The 26,114-nt window shown below is 41.8% G+C and overlaps 1 protein-coding gene across 2 annotated transcripts in view; it reads left to right on the top strand.

Annotated features, from left to right (window-relative positions):
- Nucleotides 1-25,795, top strand: part of Rint1 (RAD50 interactor 1) — a 44,716-nt gene extending 18,921 nt beyond the window's left edge. For both annotated transcript variants that reach the window (XM_048433488.3, XM_048433489.3), the window contains exons 5-15: nt 1,210-1,383; nt 1,472-1,621; nt 3,054-3,210; nt 5,732-5,842; nt 5,933-6,158; nt 6,917-7,054; nt 13,997-14,196; nt 20,886-21,100; nt 21,779-21,959; nt 22,029-22,147; nt 24,947-25,795. In XM_048433488.3, coding sequence (XP_048289445.3) covers nt 1,210-1,383; nt 1,472-1,621; nt 3,054-3,210; nt 5,732-5,842; nt 5,933-6,158; nt 6,917-7,054; nt 13,997-14,196; nt 20,886-21,100; nt 21,779-21,959; nt 22,029-22,147; nt 24,947-25,139 — 1,864 coding nt within the window. In that variant the 3' untranslated portion in view covers nt 25,140-25,795. The remainder of the gene's footprint in view (nt 1-1,209; nt 1,384-1,471; nt 1,622-3,053; nt 3,211-5,731; nt 5,843-5,932; nt 6,159-6,916; nt 7,055-13,996; nt 14,197-20,885; nt 21,101-21,778; nt 21,960-22,028; nt 22,148-24,946) is intronic.
- Nucleotides 25,796-26,114: the final 319 nt, after the last annotated feature.

The following is a 26,114-nucleotide window of genomic DNA, read 5'->3' as shown; positions in this document are numbered from 1 at the left end:
ACTTATATATTCCTGAACCTTCTGCCTCTATTTCCTCAGTGTACAGTGCAAGAATTACATGCTGTGTCACTGTGCCTGGCTACATTTGTACATTTCTTAAGCATGGTGGTCTTTATTTTAATTTAATGAGCTCTTAGCTTGGAATACGTTCTTTTTTGGATGTGGAAATGGTAACTATGGTGCAAAGTAGATAAAAACTGAGGATACTTTACTTCAGTGTCCCAGTGCTAATTTCACTATCCATGAAGCATAACTTCTGTGAAAGAAGTCCTACCAGGAACGAGGGTTGCTACAGAAATGTGACACATCTGTCCTCACAGGAGGAGTGGGAGGGACAGGGAGATGACGTCTGAAAAACAGGCTGCTCTTAAGAGGATGTTAAAGGAAGGAACTCAGGTTCCTTCAGATGTGAATGTCTTATAAAATAAGCAGCCAACTCATGGCCATGCTTCATTCTTCTTAGATGACAGAGAAAGTTTTTTTTTTCTTTTTTCCTTCCCCCCCGCCCCCCCCCCCCCCGAGACAGAGTTTCTCTGTGTAGCCCTGGCTGTCCTGGAACTCTCTCTGTGGACCAGGCTGGCCTGCCTCTGCCTCCCTCCCGAGAGCTGGGATTAAAGGTGTGTGCCACCACTGCTTGACTGAGAAAGTTTTTCAGAGATTAAAATTGTTCCAAGGGATTTGGGTGATGTTTAATCAGTAAAGTGCTTTCTGTGTAAGCATGAATATCCTGAGTTCAGTCTCCAGCTCCTGCATGAGAGCTAGGTATGGGGGACAGACAGGAGGACTCCTGGAGTTGGCCAGACAGACAATGCAGAATCTAGACTCCAGATGAGTTGGTGAAATTCAGGTTCAATGAAGAGACCATGTCTCAAAGATAAGGTAGAGAATGGTTGAGAAAGATACCTGCCATTCACCTTGGGGTCTCCACACAGGTGTATACACACATACACACACAGACAGGTACACACACACACACACACACACACACACACACACATACATTCACACACATACATCCACACACAGACAGGTCTACACGCATACACATCCACACACACCAATACATACACACACACAGACAGGCCCCCCCACATACACACACATACACACAGACATACACACACAGACAGGTCCACACACACTCACATCCACACAGGTGTACACACACACACTAGCTCTCATTAACACGTGTTCTGCTTTGTCTTACAGTGATAACATTCAGCAATACCTAATGACCAATAATGTGCCAGAGGCAGCCTCTATCCTGGTGACCATGACAGAAGTTGACATCAAGCTTCAGGAGTCATCTTGTACTCATCTTCTTGGTTTCGTGAGAGCGACAGTTAAATTCTGGCATAAAATTCTCAAGGACAAGCTTACCAGGCAGGAAATATCTCGTGGTGATTGTTTTCTCATGGATATTTGGTAATTTAATGGCATCATATGAAATAATGTTTCTTTTCTGTTACAGTGATTTTGAGGAAATTTTAGCACAGCTTCATTGGCCGTTCATCACACACACCCAGTCTCAGACTGTTGGCGTAAGCCGGCCTGCTGGTGCGCCTGAGGTGTATGGAACCCTGGAGACCCTGTTTTGTCAACTGTTGAAACTACAAGCCTCGTATCTTTGTTGGAGTGGAAAACTTAATAAAACTTCTTCCTGTAGTGGATTTGTGGCTAGTGGTTAAAACATTCTGGGCAAGTGATAGAGTGGTAGAGTATGAATGAGGCAATGGAATTATCTCCAGTACCAGAGGAAAGTTTTCAAAGTGCCTATAAGCCAAATCGAGGGTCCTGGGTTAGACTTGATGTGCTTGTTGGAGAATATATATTCTCTTTAAAAAAATGAATTTTCTGTGAGTTGGAGGGCTGTAAACAAAGAATTCTGAGATCAACAACTGTCTTAGCCAGTGTTCTTTTGCCGTGAAGAGACACCATGACCGCAGGAACTCTTATAAAGGAAAACCTTTAGTTGGGTCTGACTTAGTTTCAGAGGTGTATTCCATTATTGTCATGGCAGGAAACGTGGTGTTGGAGAAGGAGCTGAGACAACAGGAAGAGAGAGACACCGGGCCTATCCTGAGCGTCTGAAACCCCAAAAGCCCACCCCTTGTGACACACTTCCTCCAAGGCCACTGATATTCCAATAAGGCCACACCTAATCCCTGTCAAATTGTGTCCCTTTCTAATGACCAAACATTTAAATATTTGAGCCTGTGTTGTCAATTCTTATTCAAACCACCTCAGTAACTGGTCAATGTTGGCATTACAGGTCTTTTAGAACAATAAAACAAATAGGCAATAGGAAAAAAAAAAACCTTAGAAAGTATTAATCAAATGACTGTGTAAGTTGATTTTCTTACCATTGATTTGTTCTAAAAAACCTTTTAGATTTTCATTTATGTTTTATTTTGTGAGTATAAATATTTTGCCAGTACCTGTGTATCATGTGTATGCCTTGTGCCTGTTGAAGTCAGAAGAGTACCTCAGATCCCCTGATGCTATAGTTAAGGATGATTGTGAGTAATGATGTGGGTGTTGGGAATCAAGCCTCCCTCCCTCCCTCCCTCCTTCCCTCCCTCCCTCCCTCCTTCTCTCCTTCCCTCCCTCCCTCCCTCCCTCCCTCCCTCCCTCCCTCCCTCCCTCCACCTCCTTCTTCTCTCTCTCTGTCACTCTCTCTCTTTGGTTTTCTAAGACAAGGTTTCTCTGTAGCTTTGGAGCCTGTCCTGGAACTAGCTCTGTAGATCAGGCTGGCCTCGAACTCACAGAGATCCTCCTGCCACTTCTTCCCCGAGTGCTGGGATTAAAGGCATGTGCCATCCCTGCCTGGCTGCAACAAGTGTTCTTAACCATGGGGTCATGTCTCCAGTCCCATAAACCTTTTCAGTGAATTTAAATTCAATATAAAGTTAGATTTTTCATTACTTGTATTAAACCTTTTGCTAAGTATTAATACATTTGATGGAAAAAAATTTTTTTGTGTGTATGTATGTGTGTACACTTAGGTGTATAAATGTGATTTTGATTCTTTTTCCTTGACTTGACTGTGTCAGAGATGAATTATTAACTGAGCCAAAACAACTCCCAGAAAAGTATTCTCTTCCTGCATGCCCTTCTGTGATCCTGCCCATCCAGATCATGCTGACTCCCCTTCAGAAGAGATTCAAGTACCACTTCAGAGGAAGCCGACAGACGAACGTGATCAGCAAGGTGTGCTTCGCTATTTCCTCTTTTTTTTTTTTTTTTTGAAACGGTCTGAGAAGAACCCCAAACTGGCCCCAAACTTGAGCTCCCTCTGCATCTGCCTCTTGAGTACTGGGATTACATGTATGTGTCACGATATCCCATTGCCATGTTTTCATTAAATGTTACCTGTGCCAGGGTGTTTAAGTTAAAAACTGGTCTCTATACATGTTTGTGTTTTCCCTAAAAGGCTAAATTCCTGCCTCATGACTGCCCTTTGTAGCCTTCACACGCTGTCTCTCTCTTTGGGACATTGTTGGTTCTCTCTTTGGGACATTGACCAATTTCTCACGTTTACACTTGGGCATGCAGACTTTACAACCAGCTCTATGCCACACTTTACTGTACAGACCACTCCTGTAGATACATAGAGTAAAAGAACTGTGAGTTCCACAAGATAGTGCATTGGCTGATGAATGGACATGCCAGTGCCAAAGTGACCCATAGCTGCAGAAGAGACATCATGGCAGCAAGTGATGGAATAATTTAAAGGAAATTGTTAGCAGCATTTGAACTGAGAGACCACATCAGTGTATCCTGTTGGTGCTTTTCTGTAATTATCATCTACAGGATGAGGGCACTGTCTTGTTTATTCTTGATGTTTGTCGCAGCCAACGCAGAGCATGGAGCAGGGTTCCAGGTATTTACATGCCATATGAATGAACTTAGTGGCAGTAGATTCCTGTTTGTACTTTATGGGTTTCCTTTTTGGATAGAGTGTTGTTGGAATAGCAGAATAATTTAGTACTCAATGAGGCAAAACATAAACTAAACATGTAGAAAGGCAATAATATAACTTGGTGTAAGAAAATTTTGAGTTGTGTTGGCTCCGTTTAAAAGTGTGATCCTACTGAAGTTAGTGCACTGTCACTAGGCCTAAAATGAGACAATCCTTGAGATTAGATGCTGCCCTTATTTGTATACCCAACCTGTAGAACACCATAGGGATTATCAGCATTTTTTTCCTCAGTGCTGGGGACTGAACTCAGGGCTTTGCACATGCTAGGCAAGTGTTCTATCCCTGAGTTATCCCGCCAGCTTAGTGTATGTTTTTGAGTTCTTTCTTTTTTAAATATTTATTTATTTATTATGTATACAATATTCTGTTTACATGTATGCCTGCAGGCCAGAAGAGGGCACCAGACCTCATTACAGATGGTTGTGAGCCACCATGTGGTTGCTGGGAATTGAATTCAGGACCTTTGGAGCAGGCAATGCTCTTAACCGCTGAGCCATCTCTCCAGCCCCCTGTTTTTGAGTTCTTGTTTAGAAAAACTTGAAATGTTTGCAGAATCCTTTCTAAAGACAATTTAAAGTGCTTTACGTGGGGATGGTTAGGTGGCCTAGTGGGTGAGGCCATACATACCTCCAAGCCTGGCAGCAGGAGTTTGATCCCCAGAACCCACACGGTGGCAAGAGAGAACTGACTACTAAGGTTGTCTTCTGAGTGCCGCTGTACACTGTGGCACTTGTGTACCCCATACACACACATGCAAATGTGCATATCTACACAGAGGAAAAATGTAATATAAAGTTTAAATTCTTGGTACATTTTAAGGCTTGGATATATTTTTAATGTAGACATGCTGACTTTCCCCCTTTATGTTTTGAAAAGAGAAAGCTGAAGAAAATCATGTTTAAAAATTATCTGGGGATGTAGCTCATTCTAAGTATGTAGCATGCTTGCCTGGCTCACATGAAGACCTAGGTTTACTCCCTAGCACCACATAAACCACATGAAATCCTCAAACTCGGGAGGTAGAGGCAGAAGATCAGAAGTCAGAAGTTCATCGTCCTCAGAGTTTGAGTCTAGCATAAGCTGTATGAGATCCTATCCCCAAAAACTTTTTTTGAAATGCTATTTCAACAGTTTCAAAGATATTAGTTGTTTGTAGTACCTCATCATGCTAGGTTTGGAGGGCTGTGAAATAAACCAGTACTTTATTTCTTTCTCCCGTGTAGGTCAGAGGAACAGCCTGTGCCCCTTGGCTCTTGCCCTCTACCATGTCAGGTTCCTTCACTCACAGAGCTGCTCTGCTGGCGTGGCTTTGTTGTTTGTTTTGTTGTAGAACCTAGGGCTTTGTGTGAGCTGGGCGGATGTTAGTTTCTAAGTATATCTGACTGTCTTTTCTTCATTATTGTTGTCATTATGCCCTCCTCCTCTTTTTTGTGGCATTGGGGGGTTGAAACCAAGGCTTTTTACATCTAAGTGAATGTTATACTTCCAAGCTACATGTAACTCCAATATGGTATTTTAAATTTGTGAGTTTACTGATTTAAGCCACATCATTGGAATTTGTTGAGAGTATATTGGGAAACATTTGATTATGAATTCTTTTGTGAGTTTGAAGTGCAGGGTAAGAATTATTGTCTTATGTATAGGATTTTTTAAACTAATTTTGTGTCTGTTTACAATTAAATGCACTTAATTAGAATTTTTACATCTAAAGAATAAATAAAGAATAGAAACCATTTCTTTTCCCCTTAGCCTGAATGGTACTTGACTCAGGTACTTATATGGATTGGAAACCATGCTCACTTTCTGGATGAGAAGATTCAGCCAATATTGGATAAAGCAGGCTCTGTGGTAAATGCAAGGGTAAGAGGCTAAGGCCTATGCATTTCAGCTTCATTAGAGTTGTTCATGTACCTGACGGACATGGCCCTCATATCTGTCTGTTTCTTTCAGCTTGAGTTTTCCCGGGGCCTTGTGATGCTCGTTCTTGAGAAGCTGGCTTCTGATATACCTTGCCTGCTCTATGATGACAATCTCTTCTGCCATTTGGTGGATGAGGTGTTGTTGTTTGAAAGGGAGCTGCACAGTGTTCATGGCTATCCTAGCACTTTTGCCAGCTGTATGCATATTCTGTCAGAGGAGACCTGTTTTCAGAGGTGGTTGACTGTGGAGAGAAAATGTAAGTGCTCATGTGGCCGTTGAGTTGGGAGGGCTGTCTCAGTTTTTTTTTTTTTTTTTGTTTGTTTGTTTGCTTCCTTTTTGTTTTATTTTTAGACAGGGTCTTACTATACATACAACTTTGGCTGGCCTACAACTCTCTCTGTAGACCAAGTTGGCCTCAAACTCATTGAGATCTATATGCCTTTGCCTCCTAAGTGTTAGGATTAAAGGCATGTACCACCACTGTCTGGCAATCTGTTTTTTTGTGTGTAAATTTTTGGAGTTTTTTTTTTTCTCTTTCTTTTTCAGCTCTGAGCAGGAACTATAGGAGCCTGTTTTCTTGGGCAGGGTCTATTGAATTACCTTCAAAGACAATATTCTTTTCTTTCCATGAAACCTCAGGGTTTTTTTTTTGTTTGTTTGTTTTTGTTTTTGTTTTTGTCCCTTGGAATTGCAGTCGTCCTGTTATAATATTGAGTCAGTAGAGGATATTGCTGTTTTATAGATTTTTGGTATATACTGTTTCTGTACTATTTCTACCTTTGGTTGAGTGCTTTTGGATGTACCACATCTCAACAGTGTAACTATTTTGAGGATTTGAGAGGAGGGAGAATAAGGTATTTTATTTAACTCTAAAGTAGAACATTTTAAATATAGTGCAGTTAGTTAGAGATTGCAAATTTATTTTGTATGAAAAAAATAATTGCTAAAAAGTATAAGTTGATAATTTAAGGATGACTATAACTCCTTGACATGATCTTTCTTTCTTCCTGTTAGTTGCTCTTCAAAAAATGGACTCAATGCTTTCATCAGAGGCTGCTTGGGTATCTCAATATAAAGACATCACTGATGTGGATGAAATGAAGGTTCCAGACTGTGCAGAAGTTTTTATGACTTTACTTTTGGTTATAACTGGTAATAACTGGTCTTTTAGTGTATAATATTAGTTTAAAATTAAGTTTTTAAGCTGTGTATGGGGGCACACACTTGTAATCCCATCTTGGGAGGTAGAAGCAGGGCAGGAAGACCAAGACCTCAAGGCCAGTCCCAGCTACAAAGCAAGTTTGAGGTCAGCCTGGGATATATATATATAATATATATACTATCAAACAAAAACAGAACAAACCAAGGAGCAAACAACAAAAGTAATTGTTTGGGGCTTGAGAGATAGATAGCTCAGCAGATAAGAATCTTGCTGCTCTTGGTAAGCTCCCAGTTTGTAACCTGCTGTAACTCCAGCTCTAGGAGGCCCAATGCCCTCTTTGACCTCCTCAGGCACCAGGCGTGCGTGGTGCATATGTATACATGTGGGCACACATTCATAAACATAAAAATATTAAATCTTTAAAGTAGTACATTTTACCAGGAGGTAGTGGCGCATGACTTTAATCCTAGCACTTGGGAGGCAGAGGCAGGGGGATCTCTGAGTTCGAGGCCAGCCTGATCTATAGAATAAGTTCCAGGATAGCCAGGGCTACACAGAGAAACCTTGTCTCCAAAAACCTAAAACCAAAACCAAATAAACCAAGTAGTACGTTTCACGTGTTTTTTTTTTTTTTTTTTTATTGTCGTTGTTGTGGTTTGGTAAATAAGGGATCACAGTATAGTAACTTCTTGTTTTTCCTATTCTAGTAAAAATCTAGGACAGTAGTCTCATGTTTGGCTTTATAATAATTTAGGACTGAGCCAGGTGTGGTAGCATTCACTTTTTATCCCAGCATTATGGAAGAACAGTCTAGAGGATTTGTGACTTTGAGACCATTCTGGTTTATGAATTCCAGGCTACCCCAGATGTATACTGAGATTCTGTCTCAAAATAATAAAATAACAGTAAATGTTAATAATAATATTAATAGTAGCAATAATCAGGCCATTTGAGATTCTATCTCAAAATAATGATAACAACAACAGCATCAATAACTTAGGATGTAAACATTGGTATACATACGAAGGGGAAAAGTCTTGAATAAGGCTGGGCAGTGGTGGTTCATGCCTTTAATCCCAGGACTCACAAAGCAGAGGCAGGCAGATATTTATGAGTTCTAAGCCAGCCTGCTCTACAGAGTGAGTTCTAGGACAGTAAGGGGCAACACAGAGAAATCCTGTCTTGAAAAATAAAAAACAAACAAACAAGAAAACCAACAAAAAAAATCATTGTCATTCTTTTTATAAGTCTTCAGATTTCATTTTATTACTATTATTTTAAAGACTTGATGTGTATGAGTATATACCTGCTTGGAAGTATGTGTACCATGTGTGTGTTTAGTACCTATGGAGGCCAGAAGAAAATGTTGGATCCCCTGAAACTGGAGTTACAGATGGTTGTGAGCTGAGAACCATCTTGTATCCTCTGTAAGCAAGTACTCTTAACTGCGAGCATCTCTCTGACTCCTTTTATTTTCCTTAAATTCTTTAGCTGTATGTGTTTGAGATTTTTGCCTGCACCTATGTCTGTGTACCACATGCGTGCTTAGTGCCTGTGTAGCTCAGAAGAAAGTATTGGATTCTCTAGAATGGGAGTTGTATATGGTTGTAAGCTGGGAACGGAACCAGGATCCTCTCCAAGAGCAGCCATTGTTCTTTCTGCCCCATTTATTATATTTTTAAGAGGTAGAGTCTTACTGTATTGCCTGGGCTGACCTGAGCTCCTCTTCTTAGATGATCTTTCTGCCTTGGCTTTCCAGGTAACTGAGACTAGGTACACACTGCCATGTCCAGTGCAAACCTAAACTTTCTTGGCACTGGTTTATCAAGAACTGAAGAAGAGAGTAGAATAATAAAGTAGTTTTAGAATTGAAGGAGTATAGGGATTCTTCTCATGCAGTGTTCTTCTGGCCAGTGTCCTTAGGCTTTCTTGGTGTGCAGTATCCAAACTCCCTATGGCAGACTGTTGTTTTCTAGGTGCCAGTAGCTCCTCATTGCTGTCATCCTAGATCATTTTGTTTCCTCTTATGGCAGTTGTGGTGGTTTGAAAGGAAATGGCCCTGAAAGGAAGTGGCACTGTTAGGAGGTGTGGCTTTGTTGGAGTGGTTATGGCCTTGTTGGAGGAAGTGTGTCACTGTGGAGGTGGGCCTTGAGGTTTTCTATGCTCAGGATGCCTTCCAGTTTCCCAGTTGACTTCCTATAGCTTAGAAGATAAAGGACTCTCAGCTACTCCAGCATTATACCTGCCTGCCCATTGACGTGCTCCCTGTCATGATGAAAATGGACTAAATCTCTGAAATGCTAAGCAAACTACCCCAGTTAAATGTTTTTATTTATAATAGTTGCTGTGGTCATGGTGTCTCTACACAGCAATAAAAACCCTAATTAAGGCAGAAGTTGGTACCAGGAACTGGAGTATTGCTGTGATAGGTTTGACCATGGTTTGGAAGAATTTGGACTTCAGTACTTTGGGTTAGGAAAGCAGTGGGATGCGTTAAGCACTGCTTAATGGGCCATACTCGCAGGAGTATGGAAGACAGAGGTGCTAAGAGTTGTTTGAACTGTTTGGGGCTCACTCAAGAGGCTTTAGAGGAGAAGGATTTTATTTAGAATGGTGCCTCTTGCCCTTGTCAAAAGAGTAGGCCTGAGGCTAAAGTAAAGAGTTTTGGTTTAAATCTGTCTGCAGAGAAAATCTCAAAGCAGCCTAGTGTTGACTCTGTCATGCATTTACTAGTGTTTGTGCTTATAAAGATTTATAATGAAAAGGAGCAAGCTGAGCAAGTAAAAATACAAGAATGAGAACAATTTGAGGAGAAAAGGGGTTCCACGAAGTAGAATGAAGCTGAATCCTGTGTTCAAGGAGAGAAAATGATTAAGAAATGGAATATAGGGAGTGGTGACCTCAGGGCAAAATCCCACCCAGCTAAGTTTCCAATTTATGAAAAGGAACTAAAGAAAGGTTTATAGCCAGGTGTGGTGGTGCACACCTTTAATCCCAGCACTGGGAAGGCAGAGGCTAGTGGATCTCTAGAGTTTAAGGCCAGCCTGGTCTACAGAGCAAGTTTCAGGATAGCTAAGCTTCTACAGTGAAGGACAAAAAGCTGTTTGAAGATGTAACTGAACAAGGGGGGCCGTGTTCTAGCCCCAGTAAGCAGCAGAACTTGGCAGCTTTAGCTACATGGTTGTGGCTTTAGAGTTAAGGATAGAAGAAATGGGTTATGGAGTTTACCTCTGAGCCTAAAGAAAGCCCCTGACATGTGACAGGGGTGTTCCTGAATGCAGGCCTAATAGAGAGGTCATTGTGTGAAGCTGTGAAGTTGAAGCCTGGGTTTCCTTGGAGAACCCAAGATGTTAGAGATGGCAGAGTTGTGGATACCTGTGCTGTGCCTTTGTCACACGTAGCTCCCAAACGAAACCACCACAGAGCTGGTGCCTGACGCAAATGCACTGGGGTTTATTGAATACAAGCTAACTCAGATTAGGTAAAAGTATGTAACTTTTGAATTCATTGGTTAGGGTATAGGGGAATTTTAAAACAATGACTGTCAGCAGACAAGAATTTCAAAACAGCAGTCAGATATCCACAAGGACATTTGTAGCAAGCAGTAAACAACTGTTGTTTGAACACTTTGGTAGATCGCTCTGACCAGGGCTGGCACAGCTTCTTGGGAATGCGTATAACTTTTGCTGGGCTGCTTTAACCCTCACCCCTAGTTAGGTCCTGTCTAAAATGGAGTTCTTCTTCAAAATGGAGTTTGTTCTGCTCCTTCACCTGCTGAGTAGAGCTACTAACAGGGAGTAGAAGCAGCCCACAAAAAAGCTGAACAGAGTTGGAGATCTGAAGAGCGTTTGACGTCAGACATGGAGATGCAGAGTTTGGAGTTTGCCCAGCTGGTTTTCAGTCTTGCTTTGGTCCAGTGTTTCCTTGATATGTCCCTTCCCTGTGTTCTGGAATGGTAATGGATATCCTGTGCCATGATGTGTTGAAAGTATTTGATCTGCTTTTTGATTTTAATTTTATAGGGGATTACAGTTAAGAGATTGCCATGATTTTGGACTTTGAAACAAATTTGAGACTGTGATAGGCTATGGGGACTTAGGAAGTTGAATTGAATGCATTTTTGCATTATAATACAGCTACAAGCCTTTGGGGGCCAGAGAGTGGAATGTGGCAGTTTGAAAGAAACGACCCCCAAAGGAAGTGGCACTTTTAGGAGGTGTGACTTCATTGGAGTTTGGTGTGGTATGGTCTTTCTGGAGCAAGTGTGTTACTGTGGGGGTGGGTTGTGAGGTTCCCTGTGCTTGGGATACCTCCCAGTGTCTCAGTCAACTTCCTGTTGCCTGCAAGATGTAACACTCTCAGCTACTCCAGCACCATGTCTGCCTGCATGCCACCATGCCCCCCACCATGATGAGAAACTGTAAGGGAGCCCCAATTACATGTTTTAATTTATAGGAATTGGCTTGGTCATGGTGTTTCTTCACAGCAGTAAAAATCCAACCAAGACAGCATTCCATTTCTTTCTTCCTTCCTTCCTTCCTTCCTTCCTTCCTTCCTTCCTTCCTTCCTTCCTTTCTTTCTTTCTTTCTTTCTTTCTTTTTATTGATTTTTATTGATCTCTACATTTTTCTCTGTTCCCCTTCCTGCCTTTCTCCTCCCCCCTTAAGCCCTCCTCCAAGGTCCCCATTCTCCCTATTTACTCAGTAGATCTTGTAGCATCCATATCTTGAGCTTTATGATAATCTGAAGAAGTTTCATTCCAACCCAATCAATAATTACCTATTTTGACTATAGGAAAAATGTAAAACGCTTAAAGATAAGGGAAGAGGCCCGGGCTGCCCAACTTGGCTGCCATCTGGGCCCAGATCCAGCACTTTGAGTGGGTCCACCTGAACATCGCTTCAATCTATGAGCTACTGGAGTTCATGGAGGAGCCTGTCTTACAGAATCAGATGAATAGGGCTTGTTCTTGGCCCATGCTCCCAGCATGGAGCTGCTGTGGCTGCTGGGAGTGCACAGAGCAGTGGTACTGCTTGCAGGCTACAGGCACAAAGGTCAAGCTTGGTGAGCTTTGGGTTGGATGCAAGATCACCCTGATACCTCTGGACAACAGCAGGATATCCAAGATGAGTTTCTGGCAGTGGTCCAGTATTTATGGTATGTCAGAAACCAGAAACCTTGAAGCAGATTAGTGACTCAATGGAATGAATATTTACACTATTTGGGCAATACTGTGTGACACACTGCAGTTTCCAATGCCACTATTACCAATGGATATGAGATAGAGAGATGGGAAAGATGGAGGAATGGAGCAGTGTGTGTGTGTGTGTGTGTGTGTGTGTGTGTGTGTGTGTGTGTGTATGTTGGAGAGAGATGGAACTAGAGGCATTATGGTGATGACAGATGTGTCAGAAAGACGCAGTTGAACATGTTGCTAGGTAGGACTGGTGGGGTGATGTGCAGCAGCCTGGAGCTTGCTCAGACTCAGCCCCCAAACATGCTACCCAGCCACAAGATCCCTCTAGCTCTGAGCAACAACAGGATGTCAGAGGTAAAGAATGATTCATTTTCTGGGTTGGAATACCTTTTAAGATCTTCATGGTCCATCCTGCACTCAGAGGCTATGTTGGTATCTGTGGTCCATGCTGTGGTCCCATGCTGTATTGAAGCCTAAGGTTCATGTATATATCAATGCACTGGGCTGCCAGTGGAGGCCATGTTGATGACTGAGATCCTGCTACCACGGTAAACCAGATGTATGTCCATAGTCTGTGCTAATGCAGAGGCTATGTTAGTGTCTGTGGTCCTGGTTGCCACTGGAGACCTGTGTTTTATGTTGATGTGTGTGGCCTGTACTGCCACCTGAGGTCATGTTGATATCCATGGTCTGTGCTGCCACTGAGGGTCAAGGAGGGGTCTGTGGTCCTGCTGCAGCTGGGAGCCATGTTGATGTCCATGGTCCATGCTCCCACTGACTGTAAAGGACAAGGAAGCTGCTTTTGGAGTGGAATCAATGCTGGCAGACACACAGTTGAGAGCCATAGAAGGGGTGTGAAAGCACCTACCCACACCCTACCCCGTCACCAACAAAATAACAGCCTAGACAACCAGCCATCAAAGACAACTCTTAAAAATTCTGATAAGGATGCTGAAGTATTTTTTTTTTTTTCACAATTGATGACTTCTGACAGGAGTAGGACTTCTGGTAGGAAGGACTGGATTTTCTTTAAGGGGCTGACCACTGGGAGTTTGACCATGCTCCAGTGAGTATATGAGCAACACAAATTGGACTTGTGTGTTTTTATTTTTTCTTCTTTTTGGGGGGATGGTTACAAAGGTGGTGGGAGTGAGCCTTGGGTGCATTGTGTGAAATTCCCAAATAATCAATAAAAATATTGCGTTGGAAAAAGAAAAGGATAGCCAGATATGATGGTGCATACTTTTAATCCGAAATACCAGGATTTTAGAGGTAGAGGCCAAAGGATCAGGGATTCAGAGTCATCCTTAGCTACATAGGGAATTTGAGACCAGCATGGGTTACATGAGCCCTGTCTCAAGTCCCGCTCACCAGAGCTACTAACTTAAGGAACAGTTATTTTTAAATATAATATGTGCTCATTGGTGGTGGCACACCTTTAATCCCAGCATTCGGAAAGCAGAGGCAGGCGGATCTCTGTAAATGTCTCATTTACAAAAAACCCCATAATTTGTTTTTGTAAATGAGACATGATTTATATGTAGTAAAACACACAGATCTAGATTTTAAGTATACTGTTGGATGAGCCCTGACACATGTTATACCCTTGTAATCTTTAAGCATTTAGGAATGGCCATTTGAGATTTTTTTCATAAAGGCAATAGAGTTGGATTTTAGGGAAAACTGTCATGACAGTACCAAACCCCATCATGTGTCTTGTTAATTTTCTCCACAGACAGGTATAAAAATCTTCCCACAGCTTCCCGAAAGCTACAGTTCCTGGAATTACAGAAAGATCTAGTCGATGATTTTAGGATACGATTAACGCAGGTCATGAAAGAAGAGACCAGAGCTTCACTTGACTTTCGGTACTGTGCGATTCTTAATGCTGTGAACTACATCTCGACAGTGCTGGCAGATTGGGCTGACAATGTTGTGAGTTAATACGCTTTTATATTTCTATCAATAATATATTGTACCTTGATCCTCTTTAACCTTTGAAATGTTGACTCTGTTACAAGCAAAAAATTTACGTTTGACAAAAAGCATAATGATGCCAAATTTAGGAGATGTGAGTAAAGATTTTTCTCAATCAAATCTAAAACAGTTAAATAACACTAATTTTTTAATAACTTTACTCATAAGAGCGCTAGAGGTATAGCTCAGTTGGAGCATATGAGCCCACCAAACTTGAGCAAGATCTTGAGTTTGATCCCTAGGACCATAAACTGAGAGAAAGAAAAGGCAAAAAGAAGAAAACAGGCAGACATGGTAGGTTAGCCTGTAATCCCAGCACTTGGGAATATGGATCAGGAGCCTCAAGGTCAATTTTGATAATATAGTGAGTTCTAGGCCAGCCTGAGTTACTTCTTTCAGAAATAAACAAAAGGAAGGAAAGAAAGAAAATGAAGACAGACACACAGACTTCCATAAATAACTATATAGCATGAACCATTTTTTCTTCCAACTTTGTACTCTGAAAATAATAATGTGCTAAATGCTAGCACAGAAAGGTCATTATTTTATAATGATCCCCAAATCAATACATTTAAATTGGTGGTTTGGTTCAGTGGCAGAACGTGGTGGAAAGTTCTGTTTTCATTTCCCAACACTGCAAAGAAAATAAAGTCCAGGACTTGACTCTTTTGAATATCTTCAAAACAAGATTTCTTAGTTATGGTTCCTATTGCTGTGATAAGAGACTGTGGCCAAAGGCAGCTTGTCGTCCCCCATCCTGGAAGTCAGGGCAGGAACATGGAGACAGGAGCTGGTGCAGAAGTCATGGAGGAGTGTTGCTTATTAGATCGCTCTCCATCGCTTGCTCAGTCTGCTTTTTTATAGCACCCAGGACCACCACAAAGGCTGGAACTTCCTACGTCAGTAATTAAGAAAATGCATTACAGGCTTGTCCACAGGCCCATCCGGTGGGTGCATTATGTATCTGTCACTCTTACTGTTTTTTTTTTTAAAGGTTACGTTTTTTTTTTTAAAGGTTTTTTTTTTATGGTATGTGTCTGAGTGTTTTGCCTGCATGTAAGTGTGTAAACCACCTATGTGCAGTTCCCACAGAGGCTACATGATTCCCCCCATACTGGAGTTACAGAGGATTGTAAGTCACCATGTTGGTGTTGGCCACTGAACCTGGATCCTCTGAAAGAGCAGTGAGTGCTCTTAATTCCAGACCCTTGCTGTGCTTCTTACTCTACCTTTGTGTTGTTATCACTTCTCCCTGCCCCAACCAACTTGATTATTTTAAGTTTACCTCAGATATCATATTTAATTATAAATATTTTAGTATGTATCTGTAAAAGAAAAGTGTGTGTGTGTAGACCAGAGGTTAATGTCTTTTTTTCCTCTCTTCATTTCTATCTTATGTTTTGAGGCAGTCTTTTGGTGAACCTGGAGATTGTCCTTTTGGCTAAGCTGGCAGGCTACTAAGCCCTGGGACACCCAGCTTTGCCTACTAGTGTTACAGGTGCACACCATCACGTAGGTGTTTACTTGGCTACCGGAGGTCTTTGTGTTTGAGTAACAGGGGCTTTACCCACTGATCTACTTCCCCAGCCCAAGAACTACTTAAGAAAAAACAAAAACAACCACATACCACATTTACCACATTGAAAAGAAGTACACTGCAAAATACACTGCAAAGTGCATTTTAAAGTAAGCGTGACTAGGAGGTCTACAGCTGTAACCGCAGCACTCAAGGGGCTGAGGTGGGGAGTTCCTTGAGTTCCAGGCTTTCCTTCACTGTCACAAAACCCAAAATCAACAGCAATCTAAACACCTAAACTTGGGCCTAGTAAGCACCTCAATCCTTCAGGGGTCCTATCCTACCTATTCTTGCCCTCTCCTTGAAGATTGTATGTGTCTTAGTTGCTGTTCTATCGCTGTGAAGAGACCCCATGACCAGTGCAAATCTTATAAGAGAAAGCATTTAATTGGGGGTTTGCTTACAGTTTCAGAAGTTTAGTCCATTATCATGGCAGGAATCAGGGCAGCACGTAGGCTGGCACTGGAGCCGTAACTGAGAGTAGAGGAGAGGGGAAGGGAGGAGAGAGAGAAAGGGAGGGGGGAAGAGAGAGAGAGGGAGGGAGGGAGGGAGGAAGGGAGGGAAGGGAGGGAGAGAGAGAGGGAGGGAGGGAAGGGAGGGAGAGAGAGAGGGAGGGAGGGAGAGAGAGAGACACCAGACTGACATTGGGCCTAGCTTTTGAAATCTCAGAGCCTACCTTCTCCAACAAGGCCACACCTACTCCAAGAAAGCTACACCTCCTAATTATTCTAATCCTTTCAAACAGTTCTACTCCCTGGTCTAAACATTCAGATATATGAGCTTATAGGGGCCATACTTATTCAAATCACTATAGTATATGTTCATAGATTTAAGTTTTAATCTTGTTATTAATCTAAACAAAATATATTAACTATTAGCTAAGTGAAGGTAACCAGATTTTCTGGTATGTATTTCCATTCAAATATGTCTTTAGAGACTGGGGCTGTGGCTCAGTTGGTGGAATCATTACCCCCATGCGTAAGTCCTGGGTTTGATCCCACACAGCATAAACTGGGCATGTGGAGAAGTCTGCGATCCCAACACATGGGAGGTGGAGGCGGGAAGATCAGAAGTTCTAGGTTATCCTCAGCTTCTCAGAAAGTTCAAGGTCAGCCTAAGGTACATGAAATCCTGCCTCAAAAAAGAAAGCCTTTGTATATAGTCTCAATATTGGTTAATTTCTTTAGATATTTTAGATACAGTACTAATGTGATTTCAGAGGGCCTTCTGGGCTAACTTCTTAGACAAGAGTGCTGTCCAACTAGGATTCGGTGTTTTAAGAACATTTGTGAAGGTACTGCTATGTATTTGGCCTTATAATGTATGCTTCATACAGTGCATTTCATGACAGAAACCATTCATAAGGACCTTAGATAAGCATATGATGGCAAAATATACATTAAACTATAAAAACTATGATGAACAGATAGGTACATAATAAACATAAACTTATATATTGTCATAAAAGCAAAGTAGACAAACCCCCCTAAGTTAAAAATATAGTGTGTGTATATTTTAAAAATACCGCTTTAAAAATACAGTATGTAGAGGGGAATTAAAAATTATAAAGTTGAGGGTGGGATTTAGTTCAGTGACATAGTCCTTGCTTACTAAAAATGAAGCCCTAGATTCAATCTCTTGCACAAAGTAAAATGAAGTAGAAGTTTCTACACAGTGTTGAGAACGTAGCCTAGTTGGTAGGGTTCTTTTCTAGCAACACACAAAGCTCTAGGTTCAATCTCCAGCTCCACCAAAACCGAAACCAAGTTAACTGAAGGAAGGGAGTGTAGTTTAGTGGTAGTAGAGTGCTTGCCCAGCATGTATAAGACTGTAGCTTGAGTTTCAAGCACCATCTCTCTCTCTCTCTCTCTCTCTCTCTCTCTCTCTCTCTCTCTCACACACACACACACACACACACACACACACACACACACACAAACACAGAGTTAACTGAAAAATATGTGCATGATGTCATTTGCTGGAGCAAAGAAATGAATATAATACAGAGTGCAATGATTAATACGTTTATTTTTATAAAGTCAGTCAGCATTATTTGTTCATTTTGTGCTTTTGTGTCACGTTCTGCTTCCAGCCAGCACTTCATATCCAGCTCCTACACTTCATACCCAGCTCCAGCACTTCATATCCAGCTCCCGCACTTCATATCCAGCTCCAGCACTTCATATCCAGCTCCAGCACTTCATATCCAGCTCCAGCACTTCATATCCAGCTCCAGCACTTCATATCCAGCTCCAGCACTTCATACCCAGTTCCCACACTTCATATCCAGCTCCAGCACTTCATATCCAGGTCCAGCACTTCATATCCAGCTCCAGCACTTCATATCCAGCTCCAGCACTTCATATCCAGCTCCAGCACTTCATATCCAGCTCCAGCACTTCATATCCAGCTCCCACACTTCATACCCAGCTCCCACACTTCATATCCAGCTCCAGCACTTCATATCCAGCTCCCACACTTCATATCCAGCTCCCTCACTTCATACCCAGCTCCCACACTTCATATCCAGCTCCCACACTTCATACCCAGCTCCCACACTTCATATCCAGCTCCAGCACTTCATATCCAGCTCCAGCACTTCATACCCAGCTCCCACACTTCATATCCAGCTCCCGCACTTCATATCCAGCTCCCACACTTCATATCCAGCTCCCGCACTTCATATCCAGCTCCAGCACTTCATATCCAGCTCCCGCACTTCATATCCAGCTCCCACACTTCATATCCAGCTCCCACACTTCATATCCAGCTCCAGCACTTCATACCCAGCTCCCACACTTCATATCCAGCTCCAGCACTTCATATCCAGCTCCCTCACTTCATACCCAGCTCCCACACTTCATATCCAGCTCCCACACTTCATACCCAGCTCCCACACTTCATATCCAGCTCCAGCACTTCATATCCAGCTCCAGCACTTCATACCCAGCTCCCACACTTCATATCCAGCTCCCGCACTTCATATCCAGCTCCCACACTTCATATCCAGCTCCAACACTTCATACCCAGCTCCCACACTTCATATCCAGCTCCAGCACTTCATATCCAGCTCCCGCACTTCATATCCAGCTCCCACACTTCATACCCAGCTCCCACACTTCATATCCAGCTCCAGCACTTCATATCCAGCTCCAGCACTTCATATCCAGCTCCCGCACTTCATATCCAGCTCCCACACTTCATACCCAGCTCCCACACTTCATATCCAGCTCCCGCACTTCATATCCAGCTCCCACACTTCATATCCAGCTCCCGCACTTCATATCCAGCTCCCACACTTCATATCCAGCTCCCACACTTCATATCCAGCTCCCACACTTCATATCCAGCTCCCGCACTTCATATCCAGCTCCAGCACTTCATATCCAGCTCCAGCACTTCATATCCAGCTCCAGCACTTCATATCCAGCTCCCGCACTTCATATCCAGCTCCCACACTTCATATCCAGCTCCAGCACTTCATATCCAGCTCCCACACTGATCCACTTGCTGCTAAGACTTTTCATAGCATGAAACAAATTGTCATTCTTATGCTGGATGATCCAGTGAGAGACTCATTAAGGAACAGATTTTTAGTATCAATGAAATTCTTTGTAGAGCATCACAACTATTTGGTGCCACTATCTGTTAATGAAGATGATCTAGCTACCATCTTTACTTAAAGAAAATTAAAATATTGTTTCTCAGAACAAGAGAAAGAACAAAATTTAAGAGTTGACTCTTAAGTATGAATGGATTCTGGATTTTATGGTACTTATTTTATCTTCCCATCTAAAGTCCTTCAATTATTTTCACAGTGCTTCAGACTTTAAATGCTTTAAGTAAACACCATCAAAGTTCTTTTGTTGTATAGTTCCATAATCAGAAAAAGAAAACAACAGTTCACCTTCTATTTGTTTCTGATTGTCTGTTGATAACCATCTGTTGTTGGGTTATGCCAAGCCTGAAATATCCAAGCATTCGGAAATTTCCTTTCAGTTGTAGGTGACAGAAATCCAGTTCCAACTGTCCTAAGTGTGGGAGTTAGGGAGGAGTAAGTGCAGGATTTGTATAAATGCGTTCATTACATTAGGCATGCCTGCTCCACAGTTCATCTCTGGTTTCAAACTTTGGACATGTGGCCATAGGTGACTCTTGGGCTAGTACTGAAAAAAAAATGACGTTTTAGTTCTCTGGCTGTTATAATTCCAGGTTTATGACAACCTTCAGTTTGTTTCTAGAAAAACTTGAGTACTTGGAGCATGATCACCAGCAGGAAATACAATATTACAAATAAAAACCACTGTAGTGAGAAAAAGAAACTGTCAGGAGAGGCACACCCCTTTCATTTTAGCAATGGGGACATAGGCGAAAGGGTTACCACACCTTCAAGGCCAGCTTTATCTGCACAGAGAGTTTTGAGCCCCCTAAGATTACAAATCCCACAGTAACACTTTTAACCAAGTGCTTAGGAGACTGAGGCAGGGTGATTATGAGTTTGAAGATACACTGGACTACTATTTTGAGACCAGCCTGAACTACATAGCAAAATCCAGCCTTAAAACAGTGCAAAAAAGAAAACAAACAAAACCCTTACATACACCAAAAACAAACAAAACAAAACCCAAACAACAAACCTACACAAAACTCTTACCAGTGTGCATGTAGAGAGCTTTAACCCTTGTATATGGCGGGTGGTGGTGAAAGCCGCTACAGCTGCTGAGGAAGACAGCCTGGCAGCTCTTCAGACAGCAAGGTGGGATTATAAACCCAGCAGTTCCACTCTTCCAGACAGGCAAAGACACACTACATTTTATCCATTCTCTAGCTGCTGGATGTTTGGATTGTTTCCGTTTTGTATCTATTATGCATAATACCGCTGGGAACGATAGTGCACACATTTTTCTGTGAAAAGTACTCCCATCTTGAACGCAGGTCATCAGGCGTGGCAGCAAGTGGAGCTGCTGGAGCTGAACTGCACACCTTAAATAAGGAAATTGTATATGTAGAATTCTGTCTCAGGATGCCCAGCACCATGTTAGTACATATCCTAATAGATGTGTGCTTTCAGTTCTTTCTGCAGCTTCAGCAGGCAGCACTGGAGGTCTTTGCAGAGAACAACGCCCTCAGTAAGCTGCAGCTGGGACAGCTGGCGTCCATGGAGAGCTCTGTCTTCGATGACATGATTAATCTCTTGGAGCGTTTAAAGCTTGATATGTTGACTCGCCAGGTGGATCACGTTTTTAGAGAAGTGAAAGATGCCGCAAAGTTGTATAAGAAGGAAAGGTATGTCCTGTGCCGTCACTGTGCACAGCTAGTCAGAGTCGAAGGTGGCGTGGATACTTCAGATCACAGCTTTTGCAGACCCCTTCTCCCTTATTTGGAGATTGAATTTGAGATTTTGTATATGGTAGGTCCAAACTTTGGTTTTGATGCAAATCTTTCTAAAATCTATCCTTTTGAAATTTACTCAAATAAACAAGTGATAATGTGAATTTCACAGAGAAGGGACATGATCTGGGGTTGACTAGCTTGGTGTGCAGAGTGAAGTGCCCTGTAGTCCATGCCCTGTGTATGTGTCTCACAATTTACTCTCCTGCTTTTTAGCCCTAGTGTGGTACCTGCTCACAGAGAACTGTCATCAGTTTGGAAGTAGTATTAGTTTGTTTGTTAAAATCAGAACATAAGATTAACTGGTATCTTTTTAATTCTAAAGATAAGCTTTAATTTTTAGCTTATAACAATTGAATTTAGGGTATTTTCAAGGAAATATTAAATAATTAAAAGTTAACATAAGTAGATACATTTATTTCTGGGAGAGCCTTTAATATTAAACATTACGTTTTTCTTTTAAACTCTAGAATTACCCCCAAACAGTACATCTCAAATTTAAAATGATTTGTTGAAACCTTAAGGATACAGAGTGATAAGGGTCCTTCTGCTGAAGGTTATTTGTTTTTCTAGATGGTTGTCCCTGCCATCTCAGTCTGAACAGGCAGTGATGTCCCTGTCCAGCTCAGCCTGCCCACTCTTGCTGACCTTGCGGGATCATCTGCTTCAGCTGGAGCAGCAGCTTTGTTTCTCCTTATTCCGGATTTTCTGGCAGATACTTGTAGAGAAGCTGGATACATACATCTATCAGGAGGTAAGCCAGTGGGTGCTAGGGGGTTGTGCTGGTGAAGGCTGCCATTATATGTATTGCTCTTTGTTTCAGATAATTCTTGCTAATCATTTCAACGAAGGAGGAGCAGCCCAGTTGCAGTTCGATATGACACGGAATCTTTTCCCTTTGTTTTCTCACTATTGCAAGAGACCAGAAAACTACTTTAAACAGTAAGCCTAATTAACGTCTGACTGTAAATATTGGTGTATCCATATGTTAAAGAAGTTGGCTTCCTTTTAACAATTTCAGAGTTTCATTGATATTTGTTGCAGTAATATCAATTAAAATCTGGAGCTGGAGAGATAGCTCCTAAGTTAAGAGCACTTGATGCTCTTATAGATGACCGGGGTTTGGTTCTCAGCACGTATATAGTGGCTTACAGCTGTCCACAGCTCCAGTCCTGACACTCTCTTCTGGCCTCCACAGGCACCAGGCACATACAAGGTGCATAGACATGTACAGGCAAAACAGGCAAATAAAATTTAAAATATATATAAAAATGAATTGAAACCTTAAAACATTCATTGGGTATCTATTTTATTTTCAAAACACAATAGGGAAACCAAAATAATGCGTGTGATCCACATCCTCAGAAATTACATGTTGTACTTGCTACCTAGCATCTAGTTCACTGCTATTTGCTTATTACTGGGAGAGTAACTAGAAAATGAATTCAGATATAAATCTACCACCTGCAGAAAATAAAAAATCACAGCTAGGTTTAGTGCTTAACAGTAGCCTAGACCAGAGGAAAATGAGTTTTCTTATAAATTTAATATTAGTTTTAGTTCTAAGTATAGTTAAAATATGAGAACAATTACTAAGAATCTAGTAAAAATTTTGTTGATTTAAAATTTACATTATGTATAGGGTTTGTGCAATTTGGAAACATTCCCTTAAAATATAAAAGCTTTTGCTTGTTTATTTCAGGAAACTATGGTTGCTTCTGGTTTGCTTTTCTTTTTTTGAAGTGAGGTTTCAGGTATTCCAGGCTGGCAATGAATTAGTATGTAGTAGCAGAGGATGTCCCTGAGCTACTGACCCTCCTGTCTCCCTCTTCTGAGTGTTGTGACTGCAGGACCCTCCACACCCCCAAGTTCTCTCTCACACTTCATTCATGCTAGGCAAGCACTCAACCTAGTACAGTAAATCTCCAGTGCCTGTTTGTTGATTATTATTATTATTATTTTATTATTTTTTTCAAGACAGAGTTTTTTTTATTTTAATTTTTTAAACAATCTTTTCTCATTTTCCATAGCTATTCCAGTTCCCACTCTTTCCCCTCCTCCCACTCTTTCTACATCTCCCCCACCCCCCTTCACTCCTTAGAGAGGGTAAGGCTTCTCATGGGAGTCAACAAAGTCTGGCACGTCACTTTGAGGCAGTACCAAGGCCCTTGCCCTATATCTATGCTGAGCAAGGTATCCCTTCAAAAAGAACGGGCTCCAAAAAACCCCTTTCAAACACTAGGGATAAATCCTGGTCCCACTGCCAGTGGCCTCATAGACTTCTCAAGCCAGATTACTGTTACCCACATTCAGAGTGCCTAGTTTGGTCTTATGCAGCCCCCCCTCCCCCGTTATCAGTACAGAGCCAGTGAGCTTCCACTAGCTCAGGTCAGGTGTTCTGTTGGTATCCCCTTCATGGTCTTGATCCCTTTGGCTCCTCCCTCTCTATGACTGTACTCCAGGAGCTCAGCCAAGTACTTAGCTGTGGATCTCTGCATCTGCGTCCATCACTTGCTGGATGAAGGTTCTATGATGACAATCTGATTACAGGAGAAGGCCAGTTCAGGCACCCTCTCCACTATTGCTTAGGGTCTTAGCTGGGGTTATCCTTATGGAATCCTGGGAATTTTCCTGGTGTCAGGATTCACACTAGCCCTGTAATGGCTCCTTCAATCAAGAGATCTTTTTCCTTGCTTTCCCTCTCTGTCCTTCCCACATCTTGGCCATCCCATTCCCTCAACTTCTCCTCCTTCCTCCCCTTCTCCTGTCCTCTTCCTTTCCTGTTCCCCTCCCTCATGCTCCCAATTTTCTAGGCGATTTTATCCATTTCCCATTCCTAGGGGGATCCATGTATCTCTCTCAGGTTTCTCCTTGTTACCTAGGTTCTCTGGGGTCATGGACTATAGGCTGGTTATTCTTTGCTTTACCTCTAATACCCACTTATGAGTGAGTACATACTGTGTTTGTCAAGACCTGGTTTCTTTGTATAGCCTTGGATGCCCTAAAACTAACTTTGTAGACCAGGCTGACCTCAAAGTCACAGAGATCCTCCTGTCTCTGCCTTCTGAGTGCTGGGATTAAAGGCATGCACTACCACTGCTCAACTGTTTTTTATTGTTATTTAAATTTTTAAATTTCATATTCTTGTGTGGAGTTCAGATGACAACTTGTGGGAAATAGTTCTCTTCTACCATGTAAAATCCAAGAACTGAACTCAGGCCACAAAGCTTGCCAGCAGGCACTTTACCCATGAGCCATTTTACCAGCCTTCCTATTTCTGTTGTGATTTTGGTTTTCTGTAACAAAGTCTCTCTATGTAGCCTTGGCTAGCCTGGAGTTCACAGTGTAGACCAGACTGTCCTAGTAGAAGTAGAGATACTTCTACTTTGGCTTCCTAAGTGCTGGGATTAAAAGTATGCCAACATCTCCAACCTGTTTTATGTTTTTGATTTGTTTTGCTTTTTGGCATGTTCATTTTTATTCCTTTTCTTTTTCCCCCTATGTCCTAATTCTACCTAAAATCATTGCTATATTTAATAATCTGTTCACATCAGTTTACTAAGACAAACTAATGATCTGTTAACCCTGTACACTTTATGTAGTCCCAGCATATTTAAAGAACTAAGTAGTAAGTCCATAGGTAGTCGAAATGGCTGTATAGATTTTCCAATGGTGATTGTCATCTTAAGGATGGTTCAATAGAGAATCGGTCCTTCCCTTCTTTTTTGTCTTCCTAAACAGTGTAAAAGAAGCCTGCATTGTTCTGAATTTGAACATTGGTTCTGCATTACTCCTGAAAGATGTCCTGCAGTCAGCTTCTGAGCACGTTCCTGCCACAGCAGCCTTAAATGAAGTTGGAATTTACAAACTGGCTCAGCAAGATGTTGAGATTTTGCTCAATTTGAGGACAAACTGGCCTAACACTGGAAAATAATTTATCTTTAAGAAAAGGGCTCTTTAACAAAGAAAATAGTTGGATTGAAGTTGTCTGCTAAAAGTTCTGAATTAATGAAACTGGACAAGTGAAAACTTGGTAGAATAATTTATTATCTTGAGTTATGATGTCACCAAAGCAATGACATGCTTCCTCTGTCCTCCTACTCCTAAGAAAACAAAGAACAGAAAACTCAGCTATGAGAAGCAGAGTAATTACAAATTAGAATTACAGATAGGAATGCAGACATCTGAAGACAGTGTGAGAGCAAAGACCAGCCATAACGGACCTCTACTTTGCTAATCAAGGGAACTATTGTAGAAAGCCGAACATACCCAGTACATTGTAGAAATACTAAGTTACGAATGTATGTTGATAATTGAGGTTCCTGTATCCAGTTTGGGATTTTACTATGTTTATATGAAAAATGCACAGTGAGTTGGGAGTGGTAGAAGACACCTATAATCTCAGAAGGATCACTGCATCGTTTAAGACTTGCCTGGGCAACATAGATTCTGTCTCACCAGAGAAAAACAAAACAAAGCAAACACACCACCCCTAAACCAACAACACAACAGTTTTATGAGATGGTGGTTAAGCTATAGGTGTTTCTAATTTTCAATTCTCATGTCCTTTCAATTAAAGTATTTGTTGTATTTGTGTGTGCGTTCATGAGCAGGTGTGTGTGTATTTGCTCATGTATGGGATATATAGGTGTGTGCCTGTGGAGGTCAGAGGTCAACCTTGGGTATTGTTCCCCAAGATGTCCACCTTGTTTTGGAGACATGGTCTCTGACTGGGACTTTGGGCAGGCACCAGGGTTCTTCTGTCTCTGCCTTCCCTAGACAGGCATTACAAGTGTAAACCATCATGTCAGGTTTTACATGGGCTCTAGGGAGCAGACTCTTTATACTGATTTGTTAGTGAGTAAACTGTTTATGCTGGCTTGTAAATGGCAAATACTTTACCCTTTAC

Source organism: Myodes glareolus, chromosome 27, assembly GCF_982192425.1.
Source record: "Myodes glareolus chromosome 27, mMyoGla1.1, whole genome shotgun sequence".
NCBI lineage: Eukaryota > Metazoa > Chordata > Mammalia > Rodentia > Cricetidae > Myodes > Myodes glareolus.
The sequence above is the reverse complement of the archived record's forward strand: the minus strand, read 5'-3'. Positions and strand labels throughout refer to the sequence as shown.